This window comes from Periplaneta americana, chromosome 13, assembly GCF_040183065.1.
Source record: "Periplaneta americana isolate PAMFEO1 chromosome 13, P.americana_PAMFEO1_priV1, whole genome shotgun sequence".
NCBI classification, from domain to species: domain Eukaryota; kingdom Metazoa; phylum Arthropoda; class Insecta; order Blattodea; family Blattidae; genus Periplaneta; species Periplaneta americana.
The window spans coordinates 114,213,102-114,229,148 of NC_091129.1; the positions used below are offsets into that span (position 1 = coordinate 114,213,102).

A 16,047-nucleotide genomic window follows, 5' to 3' on the forward strand; every position below is an offset into this window, starting at 1 on the left:
CCAAAATATCAGAGAAATTAAATTTCAACACATGATTGGGAAACCTGAAATCTTATTCCCATAATCAACTACATATATTCATAAAGATGCATAAAGAAAGATAATGACTGATGCTTGCTATTAATTTGTAATACTAATGAATATTTTTAATGGATGATTTAGAATTACATTAGTTAGATAAGAGTGTAGTTGCACCAATTTTCACTTGCTTTTTATTTGTACGACAAAGTGAATGCCGTAATATTACTAATAACTGTTTTTTCTAGCTTCATATGTTTACTGTTCTACTAACAGCATAGAATTGTTTCAGAAAGATGCTAACAGTGCCAGATGTCATGTGTTTAGCGATGTATACAGTGCTCATAACTCATATAAGATGGGATAGACAGTGTAATGTAATGTGACTGATCTGTTTTCATTTTCCTACTAGAGAAAAAGAAAGTTAAATGAATTTTCCTGTTGCACAGTAGGGAAATTGGATGCACTAATTGGAATTCGCTGTAATGTAGTACATTTCTATTGATACATATCCAAGAATATCACTATCCATTATCCAATTCCCAGCTTTTCAATATGTACGAAATTATTTACCAATACGTATTGCTGCTATGATGGTGAAAGAATAATTAAGTTCTTCTCATGGTTAGTTTTCCTTTGATGTGGTAGCCAACTCAAATTAAGGTGATGTCTTCGTTTTTAGTATTTCCTTATCAAAGAAAAGAGAGGAAAAGAACTGTGACATCAACTATAATCAATGTTAGTAAAAAGAATATTGATTGGATAGTTTTCAGTGTCTCCAGGTACAGTCATTAATACCTCCCCAGCTTCTGCTGGTCTGTGAGTATTGAATTCCTTTTCGTTGTTGAGACATCTGTAAAGTGAAATTCATTACTCCTGATGATAGAATGATAGGTGAGATGATTCGGGGAGTTAATTTTGATGTGATTGAGAAACAGGTGTTAATTTTTCTTGTAGTACTGGTATTAATTAAGAAATTCTTTCATATGCTGTAAATATATGACTCTACACCAGACGTCTCCAAAAGCGTACTTGTGAGTAAGCCCCTGAACAGAACTGAAGCCAGTACGTAATGAGCGCGCTCCGCCTCACCCATCTCCACTTGTACTGTACTCAATGTTTATGCACAAACGAAGAGCAGTGGGGGACTGCCATTATCATTGTGTTGGTCGGCGTGTTCCACCGTTTCACAATGTCTTCTAATCATGGACATAGTACATTCAAGGATGAATAGGAAGATAAATATTTTTGTGTTAGTGGGGAGAATGTGAAATGCTTAATTTGTTCGAAAATTTTGACGGGTGTGTTAAAATTCAACATGCGACGACAATACTCGACTCTTCACAAAGAACACATACATAATAATCAGCATATTACAATGCATTTACACTCAGTTCCGCATGACAAACATATAGTTTTTCGTTTAATTTTAGGTGAAATGCGTAGGCCTACAAATATTTTGATAAATATAAAATAAGAAAATACAAACACAAATCACACATGTGTCCTCAGTCTTAAACAATAAAAGCTTCTTGCTAGCTATGTTCTAGCTTGGAATATTGGAAAATCAATTAAGCCCTTTACAGAAGCATTATTTGTAAAATCGTGCATACAGAATGTTACTAAAATACTGTGTCCAGAACAAAGTCAAGGTTTAAGAAAATTAAATTGTTTCCAATTACAGTTCAGAGAAGGAATTTCAAGATTGTAAACGTAATTGAATCTGAAATCGAAATCACAATTAACCAGTTTGTAGCTTACTCACTTGCATTGAACGAAAGCACAGATAGAAATGACAAAGCCCACCTATCCACTTTCATCCGAGGAGTTAATGAACATTTTACTGTGTCTGAATGTCTTCTAGATGTAATTACAAAATACAACTGGAGAAGATCTTTTCCAGGCACTGAAAGGTACCATTGAACAGAAGAGGTTGAATTTGCAATGGCTTGTGTCAATAGCAACAGTCGGGGCTCCAGCTTCATATACGTCAAAATAATATACAAACGTATGATATTTCTTATTATTTTGATATTATTTGTAAACATAAGCAGACCGTTGCCGCGATCCCCCACTGATCGCTCCCATCTTTTCAGGTACGAGTCTCTCCCCCTTCTCTAGCCTTACAGCACACTGTGTTCGGCGGGCAGCATCGAGAGCACGAAAGACAATACGCTTTTTGGAGACCGCTGCTCTACACCATCAGTATTATTTTCCTTTGAAAGAAAACTATCCTAGGGATTTTTATTGCTGTCAACACACTCGTAGATTGTGGAAAGAACAATTTTAGCATACAAGCTAAATAACTAAATAATTTTGGTGTGATATGAACAAATTGAGTCATTGAAGTTACGATTATAATTGACGTGGAAATCAGGAAAAAATAAAAAATATGAAAGACCAAAAATACTAAGATAACCCAAAAAATTAAAAAAAAAAAAAAAAAAAAAAAAATTAAAATACGTGTTATTCAATTGTTGGGGTTAATAAAAAGTTAAGGAAACATTTCATAAGGATTACGATGCTCGTAACAATTGGTTTAACCTCCTTAATTTTCATAAATTCATAAATGTGCAACGTATTTTTAACAAAACAGTCTCTGGAGACCTCGTCACAGTGATATAACTGTTCCATAAAAGTGAAGGCAATGCCATTTCAGCATGCTGACCTGTCATGGCATGCACAAGTGTTCCCTAAGTAGTAAAAAGGGGATGTGGTTGATGGAGTTGTCTGTTAAATCCTCCTGGCTTGGTCATATGGAGCTGCTAACAAACGGCCTTCAAACAGTTTGAAGGTTGCATATAGATGATATAACTGCCATAACATAAAAATATGGTGCCCAAATTAAAACAATTATACTTTTTGCTACATCACTCCTATATTGGAGAATAAGAGAGTTACTGGTAGGGAATGGCTTTATTACCAAGAACTCAGCAATAGTTAACAAAAACATAATTATGATAGTATTATAAGTGCTCATAATAGGCTTTACGTTTTCATGTTTATAAATGGACATTACCAGTTAATTTGCTCCCAAACTAGGGTTCCCAGGGCTTTTCAGGGGGGGGGGGGGGGGAGATTTTGACCGGCTTAATGAAAATCACTAAAATTGCAATGTTAAGTTGTTTTATTTAGGGGAGAGTCGGGTAGTATCAGACATTGGGTAGTATCGGACGTGCGTTTCTTTCATCTACCACCATATGGTAGTACCTAAATGACATGGTTACGTTTCTCTATGCGACATTACAGAAACATAACCATGTCAGTTAAGTACTATCATCGTGTGGTAGATGGAAGGAACTCACTGTCCGATATTACCCGATGTCCGATACTACCAGACTCTCCCCTACTGTACCATCAGATTATAAAGATACAAGTTTTATTTTGGTTACATCACTTCAGTTGTTTACTTATTTACTGATTTTGCTTTTCTTAACAATTTTTTATCACTTTTTGCATTTTGGAAAGACCCCTGACATGGAAGGTGAAAGTTTACAACTTATAGATCTGACTCAATGAAGTCCTTGGTACATCGATTCCCTACATCTGTCCATTTTTCTTTCATTAGAGAGGAAACTCTCCACAAATACATTGGACCCAGGGATACAAAACAATTAGCCCACAACTTTACTAATGTTATTTACATTTTCTGGAGATCATTGGAGAAAAAATGAACCCATTTTTCTACATTGTGCCAAAGTAAATAAACGAAATAAAGCATCTTACAGGGAAAATTAAAACATAAGACGTAAAAATGAACTAATAAACGTACAACTTACGGGAAAAATGTAAGACCTGGCAACTCTATGTCAAACAGATATTATGAAATGAATGCTATTAATATCTGTACCCTATAAAATAATTCAAAATACGCTACAAATTGCGAGCATTTAATCAAAATAATGTGCCTGGATTGCAATGAATGATGAATACTTTGTGGAAATTTTCAGATGAAATCGATTGTCTCGTTATTCAATAAAATGTATATCTAGAAAAGCTCTATTCTATGTTCTTGATAGAATAGGGACATGTACTTAAAATAGAAAGGTCGCTTGGATTTAGTTCACAGTAGCCATCATCTATGTTACAAAGGGAAAATTGCTAAAAATAAAAAATGCAATTGATGAAGGTATTAACCAAAAGTGGCAGATGGACGAAGGGGAACAGTTCTCACTTTATAGCCATGCATTCTCTATTCTTTTCTTTGTCATAATGTTATCAGTATTTCTCACGCAACAGCCACATGGACTAACATAGCACACATAGAAATCAATAGCAATGTGAAAATATTTGAGCAATGGCTAGGCTGACTATATTTCTTGAGGCAAAAGTGGAAAGCGGTATAAATATTCTGTATTCAAGAAAAAGGTGATGAAATGTTTTGTTACATGAACATAATGCAATTTACCACTAGTCTTCAGTGACAGAACCCATACAAAAATTTAGGTAGACATGGAGACTGTATTCCACCATGATTTTATCATGAATATTTCTCAGTTGAAGTAATTTTACAAAGCAAATTTCGGTCTTCCAATACTTTATCATAAAACTTCTCACATTCCATGACAGAATTTTGCCTCATAACATAACCTTCATTTATCCGTTAGCCACATACTATTTATAACAAAAAAAATATTTTCTCAATAGGTTCTGACTTCCTGGAAGGCAAAGCATAAATTCTACAATAATACAAAAGTCTTGAAAGTCTAGCCGTTTTTCGCTCATTTCAGAAAAATCTGTACCAATTTATCATATACAGGAATGTTTGCTTTTATTCCATGTATCTAACTGCCTGATAATTATACATTTATCTGTCTCCATGAGCAACAGAGAAAGAGACATTAACTCACATTGTTCGTAGACCACTTTTTTTGTTCAATCATTACACAGCTTGTTCAATTTAATAAATTTGAATTCTTTCTGGAGAGCGTCTTTAAAATTACACTTTCGCCTCTTTGACATTGGAAGGATATACTTAAAACTTAAAACGTAAATCTATTATATTAGGTTATTGTTCAGTCGATACCTATCACTTAAAACAAAGAATTATATCACTGAGTATAAAATAAAATAAATATATTTTATACTTAATGATACATAATTCATTGTTTTAAATTTATCTGAAAACAACAATGTCTGTCAAACTAAAACGTAAAGCTTAATCACTTAGAATATTTAAAAAAAATATGAAATTTAATCCACCAGCACTGAATAACAAAAGTACTGGTTAGAATACGGAGTGCAGGCGAAATTGAAACCCCTGATTAACCAAGATAAAAGCATATTTGTAGTACTGGTATTTTTTAAAAGGAGACAAAATTGCGATTTTTAATAAAATGATGGGACAGCCGGGAAATATAAAAAAAAAATAATACTGTCCTGTTCAAAACAGGACACATGGTCAGCCTAGCAATGGCTGTTGGAGTACAGGGCCAGTGGAGAAAGTCTATATGGAAACAAAAGCTAATAAATAGTCCCTCAATCCGGCACTTTTGGCAAGCCATATCATCTCGCCAATCCTGAATAATATCTGCAGTCCAAAATCAGTAGTTTGAGATGAATGAACAGGACTAGAGAGCTGTGGAATACCCTCAAAGAGGGGAAGACCGTCTTCTGTCTGCTGATAGACTTGTTTCTTCCAGTGCAGTTCAACAATCAATGTTAGCTGTGAAGAGCAGCGTGTGTGAATATTTGCTGCACTCTGATATTTCGTCTCACATTTACTTGCAACTGTGTGTGCTCTGGGCCAGGCTTCAGCTCTGAAGGTCAGAATTAGTCTTCCTCCATGCTCCTGTTGGAGTCACTTGTGTTTAGTGTGTGAGCACTGTGAAGTTCTTTCTTTTCATGCTGCCTGAGGATGTGAGTGCTGCAGTATAGATGACTTCAAGAAATGTGTGCTGTTGGTCCCTACTACGTTTTTGTTTACAAATACAGCTGAACTCTTGACAGGTACAAATGCCAGACTGAAGAAAGATGAGACAGCAAAGTCTGTAATGTAGAAAAAGTGCTTGTCAGCTCAGAATTATCACGGTGTGGATTGATCACTGCTTCCTTATGAACATTTCGAGTTATGTTTGCATTTCATGTCATTACCTGAGAATGAGAGATTTCTATCTCCACTTCTGTAAACATGATAACATATAGTTTTAAAATTCCAGTATACTTACCTACTTCTTTTCTGCACTCACTCTATATATATATATATATATATATATATATATATATATATATATATATATATATATATATATATATAGCTTACTTTTGTCAATTATTGGACTTAACTTATTGTTATTATTAAAGATACCTAGTTTTCACAAACCACAGATGCACAAATACGGTTTTTCAGTTGATAAAAGCAAAATTTTATGTTTCAAACCCGTCCAGGTAAAAATATCATAAGTTTAAACTCGCGAAATAACGCGACATTTTTATTTTTAGAATGAAGATATTCGAAATGAGTGTTTTTCAAGGAAAATGTTAATTGCTTTTACGAAATTTTAATTTAACATTCTCAAAGATTGATTTTATGTACAAAATTTGAATTTTTTTAAATATTTCAATACAGAATTATTTTGAATCTAATATAGTTTATATTATTAAATTCATAAGTGAGGGACCATTGTACAAATTTCTCTACACAACATGTAAATGCTGATAGAAAACTATAAGTATTACGAAAATTTACAAAGAACCTTAAGATTCCCTTGATGATACAACCTCTAATCTCTGTAGGAATATGCAGTAATGTATTTTGCACGATGAGAATCAGAAAGCTGTATTTTTTAAATGTGAAATAACACCGAATTTATGTTTTTTGTGCGAAATAGACCGAAATGAAGTAAATTTGTATACCGAAATTTAAGATTTTTTATTCACTGTAAAATAGGATCCCTAATTGTTATATATCCAGTACTGTAATAGCAATGAGCTATCTAACTGACAAAGGAAGTGGCTGGAATAATAATGATGATGATGATAATAATAATAATAATAATAATAATAATAATAATAATAATAATAATAATTTTATTTAATCTGGCAGAGTTAAGGCCATAGAGCCTTCACCAACGCTCAAGGAGTAAAATTTTGATATGAAGAACATTACAAATATACCAAATATAGTACCTACTCAAAAAAATTGAAAGAGGTGATCATACTACAATGTAAACAATAAGTTAATAGACATAGGACATACTGTATATACAACACATAAAGAGAAAGAATGATGCATAATAAAATGTAAACAGTAAGTTATGTCAGAATGTATAGAAATGTGGAACGATAATAATAAAAAGATAGTGAAGTACAGAGCAGACAGAAAACACAATTTTTAGATACACACAAAAAAAGGAAAAATTAAGGGACTACATTTAAACTACCATTTAGTGCTACACAATATTTTAAGAACAATAGTACTCATACTGTATATACAGAGCTCCGATTCTATTTTCTTACTGCTCAACAGCATTTTCACTGTTTGCAGTAAGTTGTGCTACTTGTTTCTTTTATATACAGGGTGATTCAGACCACCCGTAACAGTCATTTATTTCGGAATCTAGTGCATTAAAATTTTCGAGAAAAAAATATTTATTACTAAACCACATGTGAACTTTCACTTGAGCTTAATTTCATCAATCAGCTCTAATAGGAAGTAGGGTCAGTGGCGTATCACTTTAAAATTTCAAATGGGAGTATGGGTCAAATAGGGTACCATTTGATAGAGTTCTTCAAAACAAACAACTTTCATAGGAAACGTTTTTATTAATTCCTATTCTTTCAATGAGAAAACGTACGAAAAGGCAATAGGTGATTCGGACCACACGTCGTTTATTTCGGAATCTAGTGCATTAAAATTTTCGAGACAAAAATATTTATTACTAAACCACATGTGAACTTTCACTTGAGCTTGATTTCATTAATAAGAGATGACATAAAACAGCGAATCCGGGAGACTTGCCAATCACTTGACCATCCCGAAGTGTTACAAGTCACTGACAGTATTAGAAGAAGAGTACGGGTGTGTGCTGCTCAGAACGGCAGACAGTTTGAACATTTATAAACATTAATGGAATTGTCCAGTCTTTCAGTAAAATGTCAACATTAATTATTGTCTTGTTTACATTTTCGTCTTTTAACATTTCTCAATATTGATGGCATTATCTTTTTGTACGTTTTCTCATTGAAAGAGTAGGAATTGGTAAAAACATTTCCTATGAAAGTTGTTTGTTTTGAAGAGCTCTATCAAATGGTACCTTATTTGACCCGGACGGAAATTTTAAAGTGATACGTCACTGACCCTACTTCCTGTTAGAGCTGATTAATGAAATCAAGCTCAAGTGAAAATTCACATGTAATAAATATTTTTGTCTCGAAAATTTTAATGCACTAGATTCCGAAATAAACGACACGTGTGGTCCGAATCACCTATTGCCTTTTCGTACGTTTTCTCATTGAAAGAATAGGAATTAATAAAAACGTTTCCTATGAAAGTTGTTTGTTTTGAAGAGCTCTATCAAATGGTACCTTATTTGACCCGGACTCCTATTTGAAATTTTAAAGTGATACGCCACTGACCCTACTTCCTGTTAGAGCTGATTGATGAAATTAAGCTCAAGTGAAAGTTCACATGTAGTTTAGTAATAAATATTTTTTCTCGAAAATTTTAATGCATTAGTTTCTGAAATAAATGACTGTTACGGGTAATCTGAATCACTCTGTATAGTTCCAGAAAAAAAAAATGGCCTGCGTAATTTTACTAAGTTCCAGATAAAATGCATTGCGTATGTGCAGTAAAAAGATCGCCTGTATATATATACTACTTGCGGACAGTCGTGCGAAACTTGTTGCCTACATGCAGGTGGATTCCCATCAAGACTCTTATCTTTGAAAAAAAAAATAGTTGGCCATGACTTATGTCCCAACCCTCGTAGTTGTAATTATATTTTGTGTGTGTGGGTGTGTTTTTTTTTATTGTTTTCTTTTGTGTGTGAGTGTTTGTGTGGTGTGCTTGTGTGTGTTTGTTTTGTGTGTGTACTTGTTTTGCGTTTGTGTGTATTTTATGTATATGTTTCTTTTTTATGTATCTGTTTATTTCTTTTTCTATATATATTTGTTTTTCTTTGTATGTGTTTGTTTTTGTGTGTGTGTGTTTTGTGAGAAAATGTAATTTAATGACACATATTTTTACTTTCTCATTATAGGAAGTATTGTGATGCTGCAAAAATAATCGATATCGAGATTTTCACGGAAATTCATGTCAACATTCCTGATACTGAAAAGGGGTTTGTGGTATGTTACCTGTCTATCCAACTGCCTGTATAAATAAAGTGATTTCTCCTGATCTATTGGACGAATTTTTTTCATGTTCAGTATTTACGAGTCATTTCAAACCAGGAATGGTTTACATGAAGTCTAAAGAATAATTTTTAGTAGAAAAATTATTGGGTTTTTATTTAAGAAGGTGACACAAAATGGCGATTTAATCGAAATCGGCTCTAGTGATCTTTTTAATATTTATTTTTTCTCATATATATGATGAAGTGAAGAATGAATGGTGTATACAATATGTTCCTGAAAACTTTATCTCAGAAAAATTATTATTTAGTATGTACATGGTGATACAGAATTCCGTGCATGTCTTTTAAGTGGTAGGAAAGGAGAGGTACAACGAACCTGGTGTGCAGTTAACAGGCAGTGGTAGAAGTGACCACCATTGGTTTTCAAACATATCTCAGAACAGTGAACCATTAATTACCAGACTTTCGCAAAAATCTCAGGAGTAGCATGAATCATGTCTGCTCCCTCCATAATTCTGCTCCTCAGTCATCAGCATGGTGTACATTAACATATCCAAGTGATGAGGTCTGGTGATCTTGATGGCCAAACAGGCGGCATTCCAGAGCTGATCTACCTCTGAGTAAACACGTGCAGGAACTTACGAACAAAGCACGTGAAATGTGCTGGGAGATCATGTTGAAACCACATGCGTTGTTTCACTGACAAGGAAACCATCTCCGGCGCAGTGACAACGCAATGCCAACCCCATGTTGTTTTGACAAAAAATATTCATTGTGGCTCCCTGTATCACTCCTTAAAATTTTTGAATTATCTTGTATAATTATACACTGCGTTAGAAAGCTCCCTCCGCAGTGCAGAAAACAGAATTCATTTACCACTGGTACTTGGAATGTTGGTAATCCTCAGCAAAAGTCAATCGGCCTCAGTCTATAACTGCCACCCCCATCCGCTTTAATATTCAGTGGATTTCTGAGCATTTCAGTCACTGCAGAGGGAGTTTTCTAATGCACTATATGTCCAATCGGATGTTTATTTCAGACATGAAATATAGGACATCAACATATTTATATGAAATGTTGTAAAGATTAACATAACTCTAAGTCATTATGAAAATTGTGCAATAAAGACTTAGTTTTCGATTGTCACTCTCGAGCATTATATGCAAGCATTAGCAGATGGTCATGAAGAGATAATCATACTGTAATTATCCCTCAGAGTTTAGGGAATTACTTTGTAAACTTAACATAATTCAAGCTGTTATAAAAATAGAGAAAAATAAGAAAGGTTTTATTTTCTGTAAAATTTATAATTTTTTTGTACACAAGGTGCAAATTTTTTGTTTTATTTTTCTCACAAATAATTCAATAGGCATGTTGGTCGAGCTGTTGTAATACAAGGGGAGTCAAGCCTGAGAGATCGGTACTCATGCTGCCTCTTGGCATTGTAATATGACAAGCAGATAGCCAGCTTTCACAAGTAACGTTATTGCCGTCTCATGGCACTACAGTCTGGCATGTTGCAGCAATGTATGAAATTTATGAAGTTTTGGGACATTCTCTATATATAAATTCTGGGAAATGCTTTAATACAAATAAAACAAGCCAAAAAAAAAAAAACAAATGCACTTTCTTAGTATAATTGTAACATTTACGTTTTAAAATTATAACTTTTTGGAGATGTTTTAATACATACAAAATCACCTTACAATAACTAAAGAAAGAATAACAGAATCATAAAGGCGCAGATGAAAGTGTTTCATATTTTTTAATTTTGTAAAATGCAATGTGGTGAAATATAACACGTTCCCTGTAGCCATAAAAGGAATTTTATTTTGGTGGGGGAGGGGGATGAAAGAAAAAATTAAGAGAGTTATTTATTCAGTATTACCTCTTTATTTATTATTTAAGTAAAATGTTATTTTTCTGAGTGATTTAGCATGTATCACGGTGATTTTATATGTATTAAAACGTTTCCCTGAATAATGTTTAATTTTAGTAGGTTATTTTACGACACTTCATCAACATCCTAGGTTATTTAGCATCTGTATGAGATGAAGGTGATAATGCAGGTGAAATGAGTCTAGGGTCCAGCACCGAAGTTACTCAACATTTGCTCATATTGGGAAAAACCTGGAAAAAAACCTCAACCAGGTAACTTTCCCCAACTGGGAATCGAACTCTGGCCACCTGGTTTTGCGGCCAGACACGCTAACCGTTACTCCACAAGTGTGGACTCTCCCTGAATATATACCCCTAAAATGTAAATGTTACAGCTTTACTAAGAGCATTTCTGCCTCTTTCTTTCTTGTCTGTTTTTATTTTTCTGAGTGATTTTCTATTAAAGTTGTTTTGTGTGTATTAAAACGTTTCCCAGAATTTACACCTCCTTAAATGTAAGATTACCCAGTGATTTCCTGTGAGTTACTGGAAAGAATTTGTTCATATTCAATATCTATAGTAAGTCAAAATTTAACCATGAATAATGCACATGAAAAACTGGTACATACAGTACAATAATTTTAATAAAATATGTTAACAGTCGTTATTTGAAATCAAAAACACACAATCCTTTCAAAATTAGAAGATTTTTTTCCATTACTTTTTTTTTACGAACTGAAAAATGAAAGTTTGTACTTCATATCAAGAAAAAACAGTTTTTCTAAGAGAAATTAATTATGATATACAGGGCAAGTGTAAAATAATGAAACAATTTTACGTATTTATTATCAACAAACTATTAAAGATAGGAGAACATACAAGGCATTAATATAGAGCACAACTCTCAAAGGAGAACATACAAGGCATCAAATAGAGCACAACTCTCAAAGTTTTACTCACATCACAGAGATTCACAAACATTCAATGTGGAAACCGCATGTAACGTGGTTTATGTCCCGGTGATAATCGAGTTCTTGCCATACATAAGACAGTATGTTCACGTCTATGGTTTCGATGACAGTGGCAACATGCTGTCGTAACTCTAGTACTTGTGGCAGGGGCAGCACATACACAGCATCCTTCACATATCCCCACAGAAAAAGATCATAGGGGGTAAGGTCGGGTGATCTGGGTGGCCATTTGTACTGTAACTGAGATGACCTATCTTCGCATGCTGCAGCAATGGCTAATACCGCAACTAGGTGAGGACTCCAATAAGATGGGGCACCACCCCATTATCACAATGCAGTCTGGTGTTACCTGAATGAACATCTGCCTCACCGATGGATTGGCTGTGCTACTGCCAATGACCTGACATGTGGCAATTGGCCACCCAGGTCATCTGACCTTAACCCCGTGATTTTTTTTCTGGGAGTATGTAAAATACGCTATGTAAGTGCCGCCCCTGCCACAAGATCTACCAGTTACAACAGCATGTTGTCACTGCCATCAAAACCATAGACATGGACATGCTGTCTCGTGTATGGCAAGAACTCTAGTATCATCTAGACATATGCCGTGTAACAGCAGTTTCCACATTGAATGTTGTGAATCTCTGTGATGTAAGTAAAACTTTGAGAGTTGTGCTGTATAATGATGCCTTGTATGTTCTCCTATCTTTAATAGTTTATTCATAATAAATACGTAAAGTTATTCAATTCTTTTAGAGTTATTTCTACTTTCTGTTTCGATTTTAATTTTAAGTTTTTACCCATATGGCTATGCATGTAGTGAAGAATCTCCCTTTTTAAATATAAGTTGTCAATAGTTGTAAATTTCTCATCTTACCCATGGATGAATTTCGTGCATTCAGGGTCTCTCAGAAAGTCGAATGATTTTGTTGCTAAATCTGGAAATGAAGGAATATACTAATCCACTAATGTACTTTAATAGTTGTATCACATTTAAATGTTTTATTTTCGCAGATAGCAAAATAATATTAGAAGTGATTACCAATATAGGAATACCTGTTTTACGTTAATTTGTGCAAAATTGAACTGTATAATATTTTATAAATGAAGTCAGATGTTCTACTTTTTAGATTATGAAAAAGACCTTTGGTGTGCAATCCAGGAAATGGAATGCTATCTTCTCATTTGGTTGCGTAAAAAATGAACTATAAATGTAATATAATTCACAGCATATTTTTTTGTTGGTTATTTGATGACGCTGTATCAACTCCTAAATTGTTTAGCATCGATGAAAATGGTGATGGCAAGATAAGGCTGAAGATTTGCTATAGATTACCTGACATTCATCTTAATTTATTTAGAATTTTATTTTGTTATAAATTATATAATTTATTTTACTGAATGGGATATTATTAGTTTAATTCAAAATCTGCGGTTGAGAAAAACCTCGGAAAAAACCCAACCCGCTAGTCAGCCCAAGCGGAAATCGAACCCACACCCGAGTGCAGCTCCGGGTTAGAAGGCAAGCGCCTCTGCTGGCTGAGCTATGCCGGTGGCTCACAGTATATTAAAAGAACTTAATTATTGTGAAATGTGTAAGATGCCTAATGAGAAAGTATGTCATCATGACACTGTATTTTTAATTTAACTTTTAAGATTTTATGTCTGTGGAGATTAGCGCTCTTGAACTCAGGTAATGACATGCATTGAAAATAAGGAACTGAAAGATGGAAGAACAGCCGCACAGTAGAATTAAAAACTTTCCATTCAGTTTCCATTTTCTCCCCTCAACCTGTTTGTAATGCTTACACTACTAATATTGCACATGATTTGTAGTTGCTTCTCCTGTTAGAGACATCTTTCTGTGTGTGTTTGTTGACTTGCTTGCCAGGTGGCGGACTCGTGAAACTATTCTTGTAGTGTCCTCTTGAAACTACATGACGTGTTGTTCTGCCACAGTTGGAGGCTGCTGATGAGGCCAGTCAGCTGCTGGTGAGTCACATGGATGGACAAGAGTCGGACAGCGACGATGAGTTGCTAAGGATGTGAGACTGAGCAACATTTTGTGTGTGTGAGTGCCTTCAGATGTGGCTCCAATTACTGCAACTTACCAAAGATGAAACATGTTTCCGTGATGCACCTTCCTAATTGTTTGAGCTAGCTTATGTGTGTTACAGTATTATTATGATAAAAAAAGTCATTATTACTATTATTGCTGTTGCAGCTACCTCTGGATGAATGTGCATTGTGTTTTAAGGCTGTGTAATTCCGTTCAAATGTGATTAAATTAAACAAGTTTAACTAATTGTACACTGACTTTCAATCTGTTACTTTCCTGTATCACTATCGTCCATTAAGATTTCCTACCCAAAATGTTATATTCATTTTTTAATTCACACGATAAAGTTATATATATCTACAAGCTCTACCTAAAATGGACGGATATCAGGAAATCAACAAAGTGTAAAGCTTTGCTTGCATACTGTATTAAAAAAATTCGGAGGCCAAAAATATAGGCAGAATGGGGGAATTTCGTGAAGGCTACATTTCGCATTAACAGGTGTGCATTGACGCAAAAACTAATTTGTAAGCTCTTGCCTAACCTGAACAACCTACCACCTTTTTTATGCTCTAATGGACTTTTTCAAACGAACTTCAGTTTCAGGAAATTAGGTAAAATCTTCTTCCCTCACCTTCCATGACCAATTTGGGACGAACTTGCCAGACTAGTGTTTGTCTGTAAGATAATTTTTTTTATATTTTAAAAAACATTTTTGTATTTTTAGTATTCCTATTTTTATTTTAAATATACGCATAATACTAAACAGTCGCTTTTCAGACATAAACATAGTTTTTAGGGATTTATAGGAGTTTGTGATTAATTTAGGCATTTTAGGTTAGATATAATTTTAACAGGGGGATACTGTATACATGAAACACAGAAATAACTGAATAACATACATCTAGGACGTAGCAAACAAAATAGGTACAGAACTAGAAATCCGTTCCTTAATCATGATTGATGTCTTATTTTATTAGTATCACGAAGTTCGAACCTGTCTTCGGACAGTTGACTACACAACAAATAGTAAATAAATATTTAAATTTATATATATATATATATATACACACACACACACACACACACACACACACACACACACACATACTATATTAGTAATAATGAACAATTTTATAGTTTTTCTTTGTATTGCTGTATGTCAGTTATAATTCCGGCACGCTGACCATGACTGATCTCAGATCATGGTGTTAAACTTCGCAGGTAAAATATTCATGCCAAAATAAATTTATTAATTACGGTACATAAACAAAACAAACATACATGTATTTTGCACTCCACTGATTTCAACAACTCAGATTATCATCCGTGTCATCAGAGGAATCATATACGATTGGAGCATTCTCTGTTCTAGCCATCCTTCATCATAATATGATAAAGCAGAATTCCTGCACGGAAATATCATATGTACTTCGGTACATCATAATCAGTGGCGTAGCATGAAATTTTGAGCAGTGGAAGCTAACTCAAGTTGTCTTTCATACAATATGAGAAAACGTATTACAAAGATACAGTCTTAAAATAAATAGTAGTCAGTGTCAAGTCAGCAGTCGAAGATTGGTTGGAACCTCGTAAGCAACACCAATAAGGCATGACCTCAAATGATACGTAGTAAAATATGATTTCACGGTTTACACATATCTCTAACAAATAAACATGTATACGTATAACATTAGCTCACTCCCTGTCATACTTAGAGACATCACAGTATTAGTATCATTACGTAAGTATGCGTGTTTCTTTTGGTTGTGTCCTTCAGTGACAGCAAGGGAGTCGGTCATTTGTTTTTTAAATCACACTT

At 34.1% G+C, this 16,047-nt stretch overlaps 1 protein-coding gene across 5 annotated transcripts in view; it reads left to right on the forward strand.

Moving 5' to 3' along the window:
* The window catches only part of Lerp (lysosomal enzyme receptor protein), a 268,742-nt gene extending 254,266 nt beyond the window's left edge, over window positions 1-14,476 (forward strand). For 3 of the 5 annotated variants that reach the window (XM_069843904.1, XM_069843905.1, XM_069843906.1), the window contains one exon: window positions 14,126-14,476. In XM_069843904.1, the coding sequence (XP_069700005.1) occupies window positions 14,126-14,215 (90 nt within the window). In that variant the 3' untranslated portion in view covers window positions 14,216-14,476. Of the gene's footprint in view, window positions 1-9,221; window positions 9,310-14,125 lie in introns of all 5 variants that reach the window. The other 2 variants (XR_011335691.1, XR_011335690.1) reach the window with 2 other exon arrangements.
* The last annotated feature ends 1,571 nt before the right edge of the window (window positions 14,477-16,047 follow it).